This window comes from Solanum dulcamara, chromosome 10 (genome assembly GCF_947179165.1).
Source record: "Solanum dulcamara chromosome 10, daSolDulc1.2, whole genome shotgun sequence".
Classification (NCBI taxonomy): domain Eukaryota; kingdom Viridiplantae; phylum Streptophyta; class Magnoliopsida; order Solanales; family Solanaceae; genus Solanum; species Solanum dulcamara.
Window position 1 is genome coordinate 45,003,954 of NC_077246.1, and position 17,923 is coordinate 45,021,876.

At 37.3% G+C, this 17,923-nt stretch overlaps 1 protein-coding gene across 1 annotated transcript; it reads right to left on the bottom strand.

The window, feature by feature from the left end:
• Nucleotides 1-16,470: 16,470 nt before the first annotated feature.
• LOC129869767 (uncharacterized) lies at nucleotides 16,471-17,440 on the bottom strand. Its single transcript, XM_055944387.1, has 4 exons — nucleotides 17,328-17,440; nucleotides 17,149-17,264; nucleotides 16,874-16,983; nucleotides 16,471-16,821 (listed from the first exon to the last, which is right to left on the bottom strand). Exons 1-4 carry the CDS (start codon nucleotides 17,438-17,440, stop codon nucleotides 16,471-16,473), a joined length of 690 nt encoding a protein of 229 aa, XP_055800362.1.
• Between the last annotated feature and the right edge of the window lie 483 nt (nucleotides 17,441-17,923).

Below are 17,923 nucleotides of genomic sequence, written 5' to 3' on the forward strand. Positions count from 1 at the left end.
GTTAGACATCTTTGAGTTGTTGTCCCTTAGACCCATTCCCTTGAGTTGATTACTTCCGCTTATTTCTTATATATTTATTTACCTTATGAATATTATGTATGATAAGAAGGATTGGTTGGGGTCCCCCACTCCCCGATCGCCATATCGTAGCTTGACCCTATTTTGGGTCATGACAGAGATGAATTAACCCTTAAATACGGAGTTACAACCTTTCAATTCTAGGACTAGCTCATTAGGAAACCAAACGTTCATGGCACGGGTTCTACATTAATAAAAGCATAATATGCATGGAGCTAATACATACGAAGAGTAACTTCAAAATCGGTCATATCAAGCTCTACAAGATCAACTGAGGTGATTTTATTGAATAATATGACTATATAATTTCTATAGACTCTTTTAGACAAGAATGAACCACCAACAGTAGTATACACTAAAAAAGGCTCTAACATGAAATGACGACTAATATCAAATTTCATGGCAAGATAAGGAGTAACAAAATTTAGAGTAGAACACAAAGCTAATATTTCATAAACATCAAACACAATGATGCGTAACATATTAGTTACCACATTAGGAGAATCCTCCAACTCCTGACGAGATTGTAGAATATAGAATCTGTTTTTGCACTGACCACCACCAGAACCTGAAGTAGTACCATGATGAGCCTGTCGGCCGGTAGTAGTAGTTTGAGTCTAAGGAAAACCATATCCACTTCTAGTATCAACTAAAACACAATATTTCACTTGGTATCCCATATTGACACACCTAAAACATGTACTGAAATATGTCAAGCTCTCTCCTCTATGGATCTTCGCACACTTCTTGCATATGTGGATAGTCTGACCACTCGGAGCTTCTCCTTAGGGCTTAAGGTTAGACACCCTATCACTTTTAAACTTTAGAGCTGGAGTGTTAGAAGAATTATGATCAAGGAACTTTTGGCAAAAGTGATAACTACCAATATTTTTAGATTTACCATGAGAATAATTATCACCACTAGTTCTAGCCTCTTGGACTCTCTCCTCTCTCTTTAATTTTCTCCTCCTCAAATTACTCGACATATGTCATCAATCTCGATATTTCCATTTTTTGATCAATATGGTGGTTATACATTCTTTGACAAACAAGTTTGACACATGCGAGATAAATTTTCTCATACGAGCTCTAGAATCAGCAACTATTAATGGAGCATATTTGGATATTTATGTGAATTTTAGTTCATATTCTTTGAAATTAGGTTTCACCAACTCTAATGGAATGAAACGAAAAACAAAAGCACCCTAAAGTCTTCCCAATCAACCAAACCCGCATGTCTAGCTCTTTCAACCTTCCATTGTCCATACCAAATCTAAGCAACTCCCTTAAATTGATATGCAACCAAGTTTACCTTCTCCGCCAAAATAATTTTCATGATGTCAACAATCTTGCAAATACTTTAGATGAACTCTTGTTGATCCTCATCCATCTTCGAACCATGAAACTTCGTAGGGTTCATAAGGGTGAAATCACGAACTCTTGTCACCACCGTACCCACATAAGGGTTTAGGGGAGAAACCACTTCTAGGTTGGCTTGTGCCACCGTATCTTGGGCAAGGACCTGAAAAATGCACTATAAACTTGGTATGAGATACTTGATCGACTAGAGGATCATTGGGAACCTATGGAGCTTCTTGCTCCTCATTTACATTAACGTTGGCATTCCTTCAGACATATGCTCTTTGTGGAGGCATGATTCTATAATCATAAAGAACAAGTGTTAGAAGGAATATTTAGAGAGTTTAACTCTACCACACGACAATTGAATGATGAAAGAAGTGAAACTTCATAATTTCCTCTGTAGTACCCCCCTTGGGAGAATGCCACTTATGAAATAAAAGGTAGTTTTTTTATTTTTTTAAATCATAAATAGTCAACACCATTGCGGGTCTATAAAATACATAAAACTCAAACTAGCAGTTATTACAAAACTATTATCTTTCTTTGTGCAAAACGACAAGCCAACATATAAACACAGTACAGGCATGACTTGATTTAAAAGCACACTCGAAAATAACAAAACTAGTCACCATGTTCAAGTTACAAGCATACAGTTTTGTTTCTACAAGCCTTCAAAATATCATGCATAAGTGCTACATGTATCCTGTACAAGTCACAAAATAATTTATAAAACTAGATGGATATCTAGATGTGATCTTCACAAGGGCTCCAAAAGTGTACTCTAAATGGACATCTTCACATCTTGTCCCACACATTACCTATGATAGAAAATAACTATCGCTAAGCATAAAAATTAGTGATGTATACACTTTGGACTTGGAGCCATTAAATTCTCCAACTCTCTGGTTCATCGCAGGTGGCTTAATAAGGTAAAAGTAAGCTCAAGTGAACAAGTATATCAAAGTATCAAATACAAACCTTGAAGAGTTTCAAAATCAACATCAATATTTGAAGGCTCAAGTATGAAGAAACTTATAATTCAATTCAAAGGAGTTGTAAAATAATCAAATTCCCCCAATAGGTATGCCATGTCTTCATAGTAAACACAATCAATATCATGATGGACCGAAGACCCAAAATCAAGAAGAACTAAAGCCCATATCAAGAAGGGTCGTCACCCAATATCAAGAGAATCAAGAACCATGTTGAAAATTGCTTTCCACTCATACTATAGAATTGGAGAAACTCCATCGTCAAGACAAAATATAAATCTAAAGTCAAGATGGGCAAGATCCAAATCGAGAGGCATGTCAATATTGATGACAAGTCACTTTTACAAGAAGGACAAAGTCCCATCAAGAATGCAAAATGATCAAGAAATTCGTACAAGTGGGCAGTTTAGCGACAGTTTTGCAATACTTGAGATAATAGTCATGCCAACATACAAAACAAGGAGCAACGAAACAACTCATCAAAATACTTCAAATTTCAAAAAATAAAATATTTTAAGTTCAAGTTTATACACAAATCTTGGTGTTTTAGCATACAATAGGTTCTACCACAACTCGAGGAGCTCAATTCCTCTCCGCCATAGACCAACCAAAATCCACTTCGTCAAATAGTTACTCTTAGCTTGTATAAGCACATATACAGCTTAAATATAAAATCAAATATCTAGTTAATTTTAAGAGTCTCATCATATCGAAACTAAATATGAAATTAATAAAAATGAGCCCTAACTATTCAAACTGGAATTCTGGACAACCTATTATGTTGTATTGTTGCTCAGTTTCGAAGGGGTAAATGGGGAAAATAGGCTTTACGACCTCAAAGAAAGTTAAAGACATGTATCTTAGGGTCGTATACAATTTCGAATCACTCCTACATAAATTCTGTACAAAACGATATGCCAAAAATATCAACAACTATCCATGTAGGATTTCCAAAACAAAATCTAGGAAGCACATCCCCTATACTTCATCACCCTTTTTTGAGCAGCTAAAATCAAAACTGGGTTTCCGAGCCTAAATGAAAGTTATATACCTATGAAATATCTTTGCAAAACATCTTGAATCACTTGAAATGAAGCTTAACACAAGGAGTTATACTAATATTACTAACAGTAGTCCCATTCAAAAACGGGTTTGTTACCTAGAAAAAGAACCTCCTCGCTGCCCCAACTATAAATTTTACGTTGCTAAACACCATTACTTAACCAAAGGATACCTTAGACAATTAATTTATGGAACAAAATCGAAGGACTTGCCCTATTTTTATTGCTGCCGTTGCTCTCTCTTGTTCTCTAAATTCTCTCAAAGTCTAAGTATAATTTGCTGAAGAAAATGACCTTTTAGTCATCTTAACATGTATATATTTGCTCCCTTAAATTATGACATGTGGCATCCCCTAGGGGTGATACATGTCCAGCCCCTAGGGCGTCACCTCATCCATGTGCCCAATCTAAAGCTGCCACGTGGCAGCATGGGATCCACCCCAAGTAGGTGCATCACCTACTTAGTCCAAGTAGGTGCTATGCCTCATTTTCCCTCTTCCATAGATTCGTAATCTCGTCTCACTTTAAGAACCTATGTAATCATTGCTACTTAAGTCGACGTGTACTCAAGTAGCTTTGTTATGTAAGACATCCCAATCAATAGCTTACGTAGAACTTCATCTTTAGTGTTGATCACCTAGCCATCCTTTAGAAAAACGATAACAAATGATTCCTCAAAACAAATGTGGATACTAAATTCGCATATCCTCTTCTCGCTCCCAGGTTGCTTCATTGTCAGAATGATTCCTCCAATGGACTTTTACTAAAGAAACTTTCTTGTTTCTAAGCTCTTTTGTCCCACGGGCCAAGATTTGGATAGGTTCCTCATTATATGTCAAGTTAGAACTTATCTCAATGGATTCGACAGGGAGAACATGAGATGGATCGGAGCGATATCTTCTAAGAATAGAAACATGGAAGACATTGTGGATTCTATCTAACTCTAGTGGAAGAACCAGTTTATATGCAAGTGGACCAACTCTCTCAAGTACTTCATATGGTCCAATAAATCGAGGACTAAGTTTTCCTTTTTGGCCAAATCTCATAATCTTCTTCCATGGAGAAACCTTTAGAAAGACCTTATCTCCTACTTGATATTCAATTTTACGCCTCTTAAGATCAGCATAAGACTTTTGTCTATCTGAAGCAATTTTTAGACGCTCCTTGATGACTTTTACCTTATCTTTCATTTATTGCACCATCTCAGGGCCAACCAGTTTCGTTCACCAACTTCACTCCAGCAAAGAGGAGTTCTACACTTTCTCCCATATAAGTCTTCATAGGAAGGCATGTCTATACTTTATTAGTAGCTATTATTATAAGCAAATTCTATCAAGGCTAGGTGTCTGTCCCAACTACCTTCAAATTCCATAATCCAAGCTCGAAGCATATCTTCCAATATTTGAATCACCCTCTCGGATTGACCATTTGTCTAAGGATGGAAAGATGTACTAAAGTTCAACCTAGTGCCCAAAGCTTCTTGCAATCTAGTCCAGAATCTAGATGTAAACCTTGGGTCTTAATCAAATATAATAGAAACAGAAACCCCATGTAACCTCATATTCTCCTCAACATACAATTCGGCTAGATATTCAAGTGGGTAGTCCACCTTGATGGCAAAGAAATGAGCATTTTTCATTAGCCTATCAACTATAACCCAAATTGCATCATGATTTCTTTGAGTGTGTGGAAGCCCAGAAACAAAGTCCATAGTTATTCTTTCCCATTTCCACTCAGTTATCGACAAGGGTTGTAACAAACTAGTCAGGACTTGATGCTCGACCTTTATCTATCGACAAACTAAGCATCTAGAAGTAAACTCCGCAATGTCCTTCTTCAAACCATTCTACCAGTAGTGTTCTTTAATGGTTTGGTACATTTTAGTACCTCCGGGATGCATTGCATATGGTGAAGTATGTACTTTATTCAAAATTTCCTTTCTCAAATTGTCATCTTTATGGACACATAACCTATTTTGATAAAGTAGGACACCATCCTCCCTTAATTTAAAATCAACCTTTTCTCCAATTTGAGCTTTTTTGATCAATTTCACTAGTTTCTCATCTAACTTCTATGCTTCTTTCACCTATCCAAGTAGAACTGGTTTGACTTGCAAACCGGCAGCAATATAGCCATCAAATTTAAATGCAAAACAAGCATTCATGGCTATTAATCTAAGAAACAAAGGAAAGTGGCTAAGCGATAAACTAGAAAGGGCTTTACAACTTAGCGCATCTGCTACCATATTGGCTTTACTCAGATGATAATCGATCATGCAATCATAATCTTTAATGACTTCAAACCATTATGTTGCGTCAAATTCAACTCTTTATGTGTACTCAAGTACTTCAAACTCTTGTAATCAGTAAATATGTGACACTTTTTGCCATATAAGTAATGCCTCTAAATTTTTAAGGCAAACACTATGGCACGGAGCTCAAGGTCATGAGTAGGATAGTTCAACTCATGTGGTTTCAATTTTCAAGAAGCGTACACAACCACTTTCCCTTCTTGCATAAAGACACAACCAAACCACGATGAGAGGCATCACTATATATCACATATTCCTTCTCTTCAGTTGGTGGAGTAAGTATAGGAGCTTGTGTTAATAAGGATTTGAGCTTCTCAAAACTCTCCTGGCATTTTTCATCCCATACAACCTTGACATCCTTCCTCAAGAGTTTAGTTAAAGAGGAGGCTATAATGGAGAAGCCTTTGACAAACCTTCTATAGTATCCCGCTACACCTAAGAAACTCCTTACTTCAGTTGGAATTTTAGGGGGTTTCCATTCAACAATAGCGTGAATTTTACTAGGATCCACTTTTACACCTGCCACCGACATAATATGTCCTAGAAAGGCCACTTCACCGAGCCAAAACTCACATTTAGAAAGCTTGGCATAAAGCTTCTTCCTGTAGAATTTGCAAACTAATTCAAAAATACTTTATATGATCTTTACTATCCTTGGAATATATTAAAATATCATCTATAAAAACCACTATAAATTGATCGAGATATGGTTTAAACACGTAATTCAGCAGATCCATAAATGCTGCAGAAGAATTTGTCAACCCAAATGGCATCACCAAAAATTTATAATGTCCATATCGAGTCCTAAAGGAAGTTTTAGGGATATCATTATCCTTTACCCTCAGTTGGTGATACCCATACCTAAAGTCAATTTTTGAGAACACACTAGCACTCTTTAACTGGTAAAATAAATCATCAATCCTATGAAGTGGGTGTTACACCCCACATTTTTGAGCTAGGAATGTCTCTTAAGTTCCTCAGACATTATTATGTGATTTGGATAAGCTACGACACTATCAAATGAATTTAAGGAAAGGAGAATGTGATACCCCATAATAGAGAAGGTTGGAAATAAAGTCATAAGAATCCAAAAGGAATTGGAGGCCAAGTAATGAGTCGTAGGACTCGATTTACCTATGTAAGCTACTAACTTAAAAGTCTTACATACTCAAGCTATTTGAGAACATACCAAGCTTACGTAGCACGGATTACATAGGCTCTTAAAATAGGATGAGATTACGAACCCACGAGGAAGAGGAGAAGACAACATGTGGTAGCCAATGGAGGAGCGAAACGCGGCAACACCTCAAGCAAGCAAGTGACCCACCAACTTAGGATCAAGTAGGTGACCCATTTACTTAGGGGTGGACCCCACTGCCATATGGCAGCATGTGATTGGTGGCATGTAATAACGTGGCTGCCTAAGATTGTGACATATGTCACCCTTAGAGGATGACATGTGTCACCTTCCAAAAGTGATATAAATACAAGTAATAAATAATCCATTACATATGCATCCATATTCACTTGGAAAACTTGAGAGAAAAACGTGAGGGAGCAAGAAAGGAGACTTATGGGTTTGCTTCAAAATGGTAAGCCTCCGACTTTTGATCCATAAATTAATTATTTGGGGTATACTATGGTTGTATAGAAGTGTTTAATAACATATAAATCCATTTTGGGGAAGCAATAATGAGCTACAAATAGTACGCAACTTCCAGCACGCGAAAGATGTTTTCGAGGCGCAATGTTTGCTAGTTTTGGCCAATTTTGGGTAAGGTAAGGTTTCCCCTTTAAATTTGGATTTTATAGGGTTTTTATGAAGGGTATTATGTACCTTGTATACTACTGGACGTATAAAAAAGTCGTGGATATTCTCAGTGAAAGAAACAATCTAAATTGAAGTTGTCGTACTTAAATTATAGTCGAAGTAAGCCATTGTGTTTTTGGAGGCGGCTGCTGGTTGTGTGGTGTGTGTTTCAGGGCCTATATGAGTTCTAAAAGATGTGTGGGAGATTCTGGTTTCATCCATACAACCCCCTCTTCATATGATTGAAGGTTTTGCAAAATGGAAACCAGAAACCTTATTTTGGTATCGTGGTTTCGAGCGAGTCGTTTGGAGTTTATGTAGTATAAGATTGATGTAAATTATATATATATATGTTGAAGGTTATTGTTGTTGGTTGGTTGTATCTATTAGGAGTATAATTTGAAATTGGCATATTATAGGGGAGATGCTGCCCAATTTTCGTTAACGCCTTAACTATCTAAAGGACTAGTTGAGAAGACGAGTGAGGAAATGAGTTCTATAAATACTCGTATGTATCTTAAGATGCTGGAAAGTCGAGGGCTGTTGTTTCTCGTTTTTCTTTCATGTTAAATAGGTTCAAGATACAATGAGGCAAACGTGTTAAGAGTAACCTGTAAGAGGTATGTAAAGCTAACGTTTCCTTTTTTTGGCATGTTTTGGCATATGTATGTAAGGCTTATACTTTCTATTAGCATGTCTTTGGCATAAGTATGTAAATATTATTACTTCTCTTAGCATGATTTGACATAAGTATATAAAGCTAATCTCCCTTTTTGTCTTGGTTTTTACGAAACAAGTATATGACTTTCATATGATTTCAAAGAAGTTCCTATACTTAAAGCCACTAGGATGGCCAATTTCTCGACTTTCAAAAGATATTTTGTTATGCCTTGATATGTGTATATGATTCTCAAAAGTTCTATTTTGATATAACTCATAGTGACTTTCAAAATGTACTTGATATGACTCTTGTCTCGATTTTGAACAAAAGCTCATTTTGATTATTCCGTCGAGTCTCAAATATGATTTAAATTGCATATAGTTTCTCACTACTCCATTCGTGGATACCTCAATGCTTCCTTCACCGAGCCCAGGCCAGGTTTTGTTATCATGCGTACTTCTTTGCATTGTTCGTCATACCCTACCGTGAAGGGGCATGTACGACCTATACATGGGAATTGTGGAGTTATGATGTTCCATGTACACATATAATATGATATGATCTGATATGACTATCTGATATGATATGATCTGTTACTGAGATATACTCTACTATGGAGTTATGATGTGCTGTGGTGCTAGTGACGGGGCGACGACCACGATTTATTCACCGAGTCCCATAATAGGGCCAGATATGACATATATTTTCTTGCATACCTTATCTGTGGTTATGATAAGCATGTTGATATTTCTGGATACTTTGCTCATTTTTGGACATTATTCTTTAGTAATGACTTTACTTATTACAGTCCAAGCTTTATATACTCAGTACATATATCGTACTAACCCCTCTTTCTTTGGGGGGCTGTGGTTCTTGCCCGCAGGTACAAATGTTCATTTTGGAGATCCGCCAGCTTAGGGTTTCCACTCAGCGATGTTGGAAGTGCTCAGTTGTTCTGGAGTCTAACTTTTGATACTAGTCATTTTATATATGTATATGTTTATTTATTCAAGGGTACGGTGGGGGCCCTTTCCCGCCATATGTTACCATTACTATTCTTAGGGGTTTTGTAGACATGTGTACATGGGTAATGTGTGAGTTTTGTGTGATTATGGTTGTATGATGAGTTGTAAATATTATTGTGCTATGGCAGCCTTGTCGGCTTTGTTTCCCTTTCATGACATGACGTAAATGAAAGAGGCTACACGTGCATGAAAATTTTATCACCTATTGGGGTTCATATGTATAGTTTTTATATTTGATAGATATGTATACGGGGTCCAAGTCGAACCCCAATCATCGCCCACGGGGTTGGGTCTTCAAAGAAGTGGAATTAGAGAAGTTCGTCCTTGGAGTATCTACAGACCGTGTCTAGTAGAATCTTGTCTATCGGTGTGTTGTGCACCACATATATAGACAGGACGCTACAGGACATTTAGGATGTTACTTTCTTTCAGATCTAAGATTGTGCGATAGAGCCAAGTCATAGGAAATAAAATTCATTATACTAACTTGTGATTTCAATAGGCGGACAATATCGATAGAAAAAGTGACTGACGATGTTGAAAGTTACAAAGCACACAGCTAAGCAAAGGAACGAAGGACGTATGTCAGGTAAGGTGTTGCAATACGATTGACTTATAAAGTTGAAAAATGAAAGGAAAAGTATACAAGAAAGTGCAACAGGTGCAGTTCGAGTGGACATACGAGGTAAGTCCATTTTTATTCTGCTAATTATGGGTGCCCTGTATGGCTGCGATATGAGATGATATGACTATATATGTGTGCCATGTGTGGATGTTATATGATATCATTTGAATATATATACATGCATGCCCTGTGAGGCACTGTTGGCTTTTTCTGCGTGCAGGTGTAGATATAGTAAGAAATACAGAGGAAACTATATCCAAATTCTCCTAGAAATAAGAAGAGAATGAGATACAGGGCTATAGTATGTCTTGAAAAGTTGTGCCCACAATAGTAATGAGATTTGATTAAACTACGATTATGGATGACCTCGAGAAATGAATTAATGGTTGAATTGATGGAAATAGAAACTAGGGGGTCGATATTGGTATAGTAGGACAAAGTTGGAAAAGACTTATAATCCAAAGAAGATGATTTAGAGAAGACTGACAGAGCTGGATAGAACGATATATTAAAGCACCGACGGAATTGATACACAGGGATAAACTATGATGAGTTATGGTTAAAAGAAGTAACAGTATGATTAAGACAAGAGTACAAGGCAAAATAATTGTGACAGATATAAAGTAGTAATAAGATAGCTTGTGAGACATTAAGGATAAGACTAACTAAGAAGGGTAAGTAGGCCATAGTAATGAAATAACTAAAAGTTATGGCGTGGTCCATTTGAATGGAATGTAAATATAGGTGTGAAACGGAAAAACAAGCTATGGATCAAATAAGGAAGATTTATCAAGTTCTGTAAGGAAAGTTTCGAATAAAAGGTATGTGACGATGAAAAAGATAGCTAGTGCAAGGAAATAAAGAGTAATATGGAATTCCTTGCGGACAACCAAAAATGGATATGAGCTAGAGGAATAATAGAGAAGTTCTATTAGAGGCACTCAAGATAGATGTGATTAATTAAGTATGAGTATCGAACAAAAAGGGAAATAGATAGTTACGAACTGAAGGTATAGTACGGTGAAAAGGTGATAAGACAAGGCCACTACTACAATGAAGTTTCTATGGCTTTAAGCAGGATTAGAAGTGAGCTTTAAGAACACGACAAAGATGAAAGCTCAGGGGGCATAAATAAGTATTGTGTATACGTGACTCCACCTTGATGATTAGTGAGATCTTGTAAGGAGGGAGAATGTCGATTTGCAGAACAACAACTGCATTACGAGGTTATTAGAAGAATAAGTGGTATCCACTGGAATAAGTCTAGTATAATGATGGAGCTTGAGACATAAATCATCAAAGTATAAGTGCTCCTGAGTGGAGAATTTGAACCAATTATGAGAACGAGCTAATCACTGATAGAGATGATTTAACAGAAAATGTAAATATGGTGCAGCACGTTAAGTATGTTTGAGTAGAACCATTCGTGTGTGAATAGCTGAAAATAAATGGAAGATTGACATGGGTACACCCTAAAAGGGGGGGAAGTGGACAAGAGAAGTACAAGCGTAAGAGAAAATCAACTGATGCTATCGTATGTAAATCAGAATGCTTAAACTTCAAACGAGACCCCATAAGGAATGGACGTGATCATATCCACACTAATGCACCGGATCTTATCAAAACACTAAAGTTAAGGGTGCTTAGGTGAGAGTAGCACTGAGATGGGTGACCCCTTGGGAAGTGAGAAAGGAAAAAAAACAAGTAGGACAAAAAGAGATTGTAAGCGCGTATTAGTACAATAACACATATAGAACAGAGTAACCCAAGAGAAGAAAAGATTATGATAAAATTGGAACGCACCTCGTGTAAATGGCACAAGAATAATTGTGCAGCCTACGAGCATTGGCATACTAAGAGTAAGATCAAGTGATTACTCGATAAAAAGAAGTCAGTAATAGCAATGTGATTGCCATATTCAGAATCTATTAAAGAAAAGTGTAAGATGGTTGGAGGAAGAACTATTAATACATAATTGGTATTAATGACAAAAGCCATAGTGGAGCCTGATCTCGACTGAAGAAGGTAAGAGACTAGTATAGCGACGCTAAGGCATTTTCTGAATTACTCAATGTACCTATACACGTTTGTGTAAGGATTACAATATAATGTATGGTAATAAAACTGGAAAGAAGATCTGAGTAAAGGCACAGTGGAATATACCTAGAGTATTACAAGTTGGCGTAAGAGAAATTATGAAATAACTTGAACAAGATAGAGTATCAGAAGTTGAATGACCAATTATAAGAGATAGAAATTTCGACTTGGAAATGGACAGGCCCAGATGTAATCCACTAAATTATCGATAAAGTGAAGCTTATTCAGGGATAAGCTATCGATTAGTAGCCTAGAGTCGACAAGAAGGGGATACATTGGTCCTTCTCAGGTCATTTGTAGGATAGATAAATCTGCCTAAGAGTCGGACCTACCGTCCGATTTAAAGCAATACATTGAGTTTTCACAGATCAATGCTCCGCGAATATATAAGCGACCCTCCCTGAATATTCTTTGTGGGTGAGGTCCACATGAAAGAAAAGTTATCCTATGAGGAGAAACCTATCGCCAACTTAGATCGGGAGAGTAAAAGGTTGCGAACTAAGGACGTAGCTTTTGTCAAGGTGCTGTGGTAGAATAAGAATCATGAAGAAATGACCTGGGAAGCTGAAGAGGACACGAAACACAGGTATCTGTACCTATCCCCGATGTCTACAGGTAACACCCACTCCTGGAACTCGTGTATTAATTACTTGGATGAAAATGTATGATATCGCAATAGAAAGGAATCTCCCTACAGTTTGTATAAAGTCTTAAGGGAAGTTTTATTCAACATTTGGGGACGAATGTTCTAAAGGGGGGAAGAATGTTACACCCCACACTCTCGAGCTTGGAATGTCTCTTAATTCCTTAGACACTATCATGTGAGCCGGATAAGCTACGACACTATCAAACGACTTTAAGAAAAGGAGAATGTAATACCCCATAGTAGAGAAGGTTGGAAATAAAGTCATAAGAATCCGAAAGGAATTGGAGGCCAAGTAATGAGTCGTAGGACTTGATTTACCTACGTAATCTACTAACTTAGAAGTCTTACATACTCAATCTATTTAAGTACATACCAAGCTTACGTAGCACAGATTACATAGGCTCTTAAAATAGGACGAGATTACGAACCCACGAGGAAGAGGAGAAGATAATACGTGGCAGCCAATGGAGGAGCAACACGTGGCATCACCTCAATAAAGCAGGTTACATACCTACTTAGGGTCAAGTAGGTGACCCATCTACTTGGGGGTGGACCCCACTTCCACATGGCAGCATGTGATTGGTGGCATCTAATGATGTGGCTGCCTAAGATTGTGACACGTGTCACCCTTAGATGATGACACGTGTCACCTTCCAGAAGGGATATATATATATATACAATTAATGACTAATCCATTACATATTCATCCATATTCACTTGGAAAACGCGAGAGAAAAATGTGAGGGAGCAAGAAAGGAGACCTACGACTTTGCTTCAAAAAGGTAAGCCTCCAACTTTCACTCTGTAAATTAATTATTTGGGGTATCATATGGTTGTATAGAAGTTTTTAATAACATATAAATCAATTTTGAGGCAGCAATAATGAGCTACAAACAGTCCGCAACTTCCAATACGCTAAAGAGGTTTCCGAGGCACAATTTTGGCTAGTTTTGGCCAATTTCGGGTAAGGTAAGGTTTCTCCTTTAAATTTGTAATTTATTGGGTTGTTATTAAGGGTATTATGTACCCTTTATACTTCTGTAAGTATAAAAAATTTGTGGAGATGCTCAGCGAAAGAAACAATCTAAATTGAAGTCGTTGTAGTTAAATTGTAGTCGAAGTAAGGCGTTATGTGTTTGGAGGCGGCTTCTGGTTGTGTGGTGTGTGTTTCAGGGAATAAATGTGTTCTAATAGATTTGGGGAGCTTCTGGTTGCATCCAAACGACCCCCGCTTCATACAGTTAAAGGTTTTGCAAAACGGAAACTAGAAACCTTATTTTGGTATCGTGGTTTCGAGCGAGTCGTTTGGAGTTTATGTAGTATAAGATTGATGTAAATTGTATATATATATATGCTTAAGTTTATTTTTGTTGGTTGGCTATATCTATTAGAAGTATAATTGGAAATTCGGATAGGTCTCATTATAGGGGAGATGCTACCCAATTTTCGTTAACGCCTTAGCTAAAGGACTAGTTGAGAAGACGAGCGAGAAAATGAGTTCTATGAATACTCATATGTAACTTAAGATGCTGGAAAGTCGAGGGTTTTTTATGCTCATATTACTTTCATGTTAAATAGGTTCAAGAGACAATGAGGTGAACAAGTTAAGAGTAACCTGTAAGAGGTATATAAAGCTAACGTTTCCCTCTTTTTGCATGTTTTGGCATACGTATGTAAGGCTTATACTTTCTGTTAGCATGTCTTTGACATAAGTATGTAAATATTATTCCTTCTCTTAGCATGATTTGACATAATTATATAAAGCTAATCTCCCTTTTTGGCTTGGTTTTTACGAAACAAGTATATGACTTTCATAAGATTCCAAAGAAGTTCCTATACTTAAAGCCACTAGGATGGCCAAATTATTGACTTCCAAAAGATATTTTGTTATGCCTTGATATGTGTATATGATTCTCAGAAGTTCTATTTTGATACAACTCATAGTGACTTTCAAAAGGTACTTGATATGACTCTTATCTTGATTTTGAACGAAAGCTCATTTTGATTATTCCGTCGAGTCTCAGATATGATTTAAATTGCATATAATTTCTCACTACTCCATTCGTGGATGCCTCAATGCTTCCTTTAACGAGCTTGGGCTAGGTTTTGTTATCATGCGTACTTCTCTGCATTATTCGTTGTGCCCCAACGTGAGGGGGCAGGTACGACCTGTACATAGGAATTGTGGAGTTATGATGTGACATTTACACATATGATATGATATGATCTGATATGACCATCTAATATGATATGATCTATTACAGAGATATTCTCTACTCTGGAGTTATGATGTGATGTGGCGCCAGTGATGGGGTGGCGACCACGATTTGTTCACTGAGTCGCATAATGGGTCTGATATGGCATATGTTTTTCTGCATACCTTATCTATGGTTATGATAAGCATTTTGATATTTCTAGATACTTTTCTCATTTTTGCACATTCTGCTCTGGTAATGACTTTACTTATTACAGTTCATGCTTTATATACTCAGTACATATATCATACTGACTCCTCTTTCTTCGGGGGACTGCATTTCATGCCTGCATGTACAGATGTTCATTTTAGAGATCTGCCAGCTTAGGGTTTCCACTCAGCAATATTGAAAGTGCTCCGTTGTTCCGGAGACTAATTTTTGATATTGGTCATTTATATATATATATATATATATATTTGTTTATTTAGGGGTACGGCGGGGGCCCTGTCCCTCCATATATTATCATTACTATTTTTAGGGGTCTGTAGACATGTGTACGCGGGTAATTGTGAGTTTTGTGCGATTATGGTTGTACGATGAGTTGTAAATATTATTGTGCCATGGAAGCCTTTTCGGCTTGCATGTCCTTTTATGACATGACGCAAATGAAAGAGGCTACACATGTATGAAAATGTTATCACCCGTTGGGGTTCATAAATATAGTTCTTATATCTGATAGATACGTATACGGAGGTCCAGGTTGGACCCTAGTTATGGCCCACGGGGTTGGGTCATGATAGTGGGTATTTATTCTTAATGGTTACCTTGTTCAGTTGCTGATAATCAACACAAAGCCTAGAAGTCCCATCTTTCTTTTTCACAAATAGCACAAGAGCTCCCAGGGAGAAACACTCAGGAAAATAAAACCTTTCTCAAGGAGTTCTTGCAATTGATTTTTCAACACTTTCAGTTCTGCTGGAGCCATTCGATAAGGCGTTATAGAGATAGAGGTGGTTCCAGGAACAACCTCTATGGGAAATTCAACCTCCCTTTTCTGGGGGCAGTCCAAAAATATTTTCAGGGAAGACATCAGGAAATTCACACACCACGGGTATATATTTAAGGCTTGGACCTTCCAGGCGTATATCAAATATATGAGCAAGATATACTTCACAACCTTGTTTAACAATCTTCCTTCCCACTACCACAGAGATGATATTAGACGTCAATGATCTTTCACGTTGAACAATGATGTGTGAAACTGGAGGAGCTCTAAAGTCACATGCTTTGACCTACAATCATTAACCGCATGGTATTTATAAAGCCAATCCATACCGATAATGACATCATAGTCTTGGAAAGGCATTTTAATTCAGGGAAGACTAGATTTTGAATCACCAAGGGACAACCTCAATAGATTTGATTACAAACAACTTTTTTCCCCAAAGGACTTTGGAAAAGCACCCCACAATCGAGTCTCACAGATTACATATTTTCAGGAAAATCCTATGATGAGCAAAATACGAATGTGTAGAACCAGGATTAAATAATGTAACAACACATAAGTCGAATAAGTGAAATTTACCAACAACCACATCAGCACCATCCTACTCATCCCTCTGTATCATCGCATAAGCTCGTGCTATAGCTCTTGACCCACCAGCTGGATTGGCTACACCTGCACCTGTTTCTTGTGTGTTTCTAGATCTTGCACCTCTATTCCCTTGAGAGGGAGTGGTAAAAGGTTTTTGAACCGAGCCTTCAGTACGCAGAGAACAAGTGGGATTAGGATTAGGATAATCCCTCACCTTACGATCGAAGCAACCATAATTAAAACAAGCACCAGAAGCTCTTCTACAAGTACCAAAGTGATTCCTTCCACATTGTGCACAAGTGGTTATATGAGTCTTGCCTTGTCTAGAGCTTGGAGTGCTAGCAGTAAAGGAACTTGATCTATTCTGCATATGTTGGGCTAACTTGCGAAAAATATTAGCTTAGGAACTGTCAAACCTCCCCCTTTTTTGATGGACCTCCCGAATCTGCATAAGCTTTCCTAAACTTATGTTCATTTCTACCAGATTGTTCCTTATCGATCCTTTCCCATGTAAGAGCAGCTGAAACTAATTTACAAAAGTTTTAATGTTGTAGGACCGCTATAGATTTTCTAATAGAATTATTCAAACCATCTTTGAATCTCCTACACTTATCTTTTTCGTTATTAATAATACCCCCAGCATAGCGGGACAACCTGAGAAACTTCTACTGATATTCAGCGATAGACATACTTCCTTGCTCTAAATTTAAGAACTGTTTTTTCTTTGCATCATGATAAGATGGTGGGACATACTTCTTATGAAATTCTTTCACAAAATTATTCCAAGTAAGAACAGGAGGTTTTGCCCTGGCATTTGGTAAACTTACCTACCAATCATAGGCATCTTTTTGTAATAATGAGACAACATACTTAAATTTGGCATCATCAGAACACTCTAACTGCTCGAACACTCTTTCAATTTGTTCCAACCAATGCTCGGCATATGTAGGGTCAACAATGCCTTCAAACTCAACTCCACCCATTTTTCTCATTTTTTGAAAATTCATTTCATCAGGGTTAGCCACTCTTCTATCCATGTGATGAAAGAAATTGGCCATTTGTTGAAAAGGGGGATCAACAACAGAAGCACTATGAATCATTTGCGGGTGTGGACCAACTCTTGTACTCTGATTACTTCCCGCTTTAGACCCCTTTGTACTAGGAGGATTAGAATTAAAATAATATCCTCCAACCCCTTCTTGTAGGTGAAGTTGGGCATTAGAGGAACTTAAATCCTCATGAGCGACTTCCATAAGTCTACTAGAAGTAGAAGATGCCACGACTTAATTCCTTCATAAGAGAAGATCACATTGCATTAGGGATATGTACATGATGCATATGTACTATATATAAAAACAACATGTAACAAAAACAAACAGTATACAAACAAGTTACAACAAAAGTCCTAGAATCAGAAACCTAGGCTTTGATACCAACACTTGTAGAACCCCCTTTCAGAGAATGCC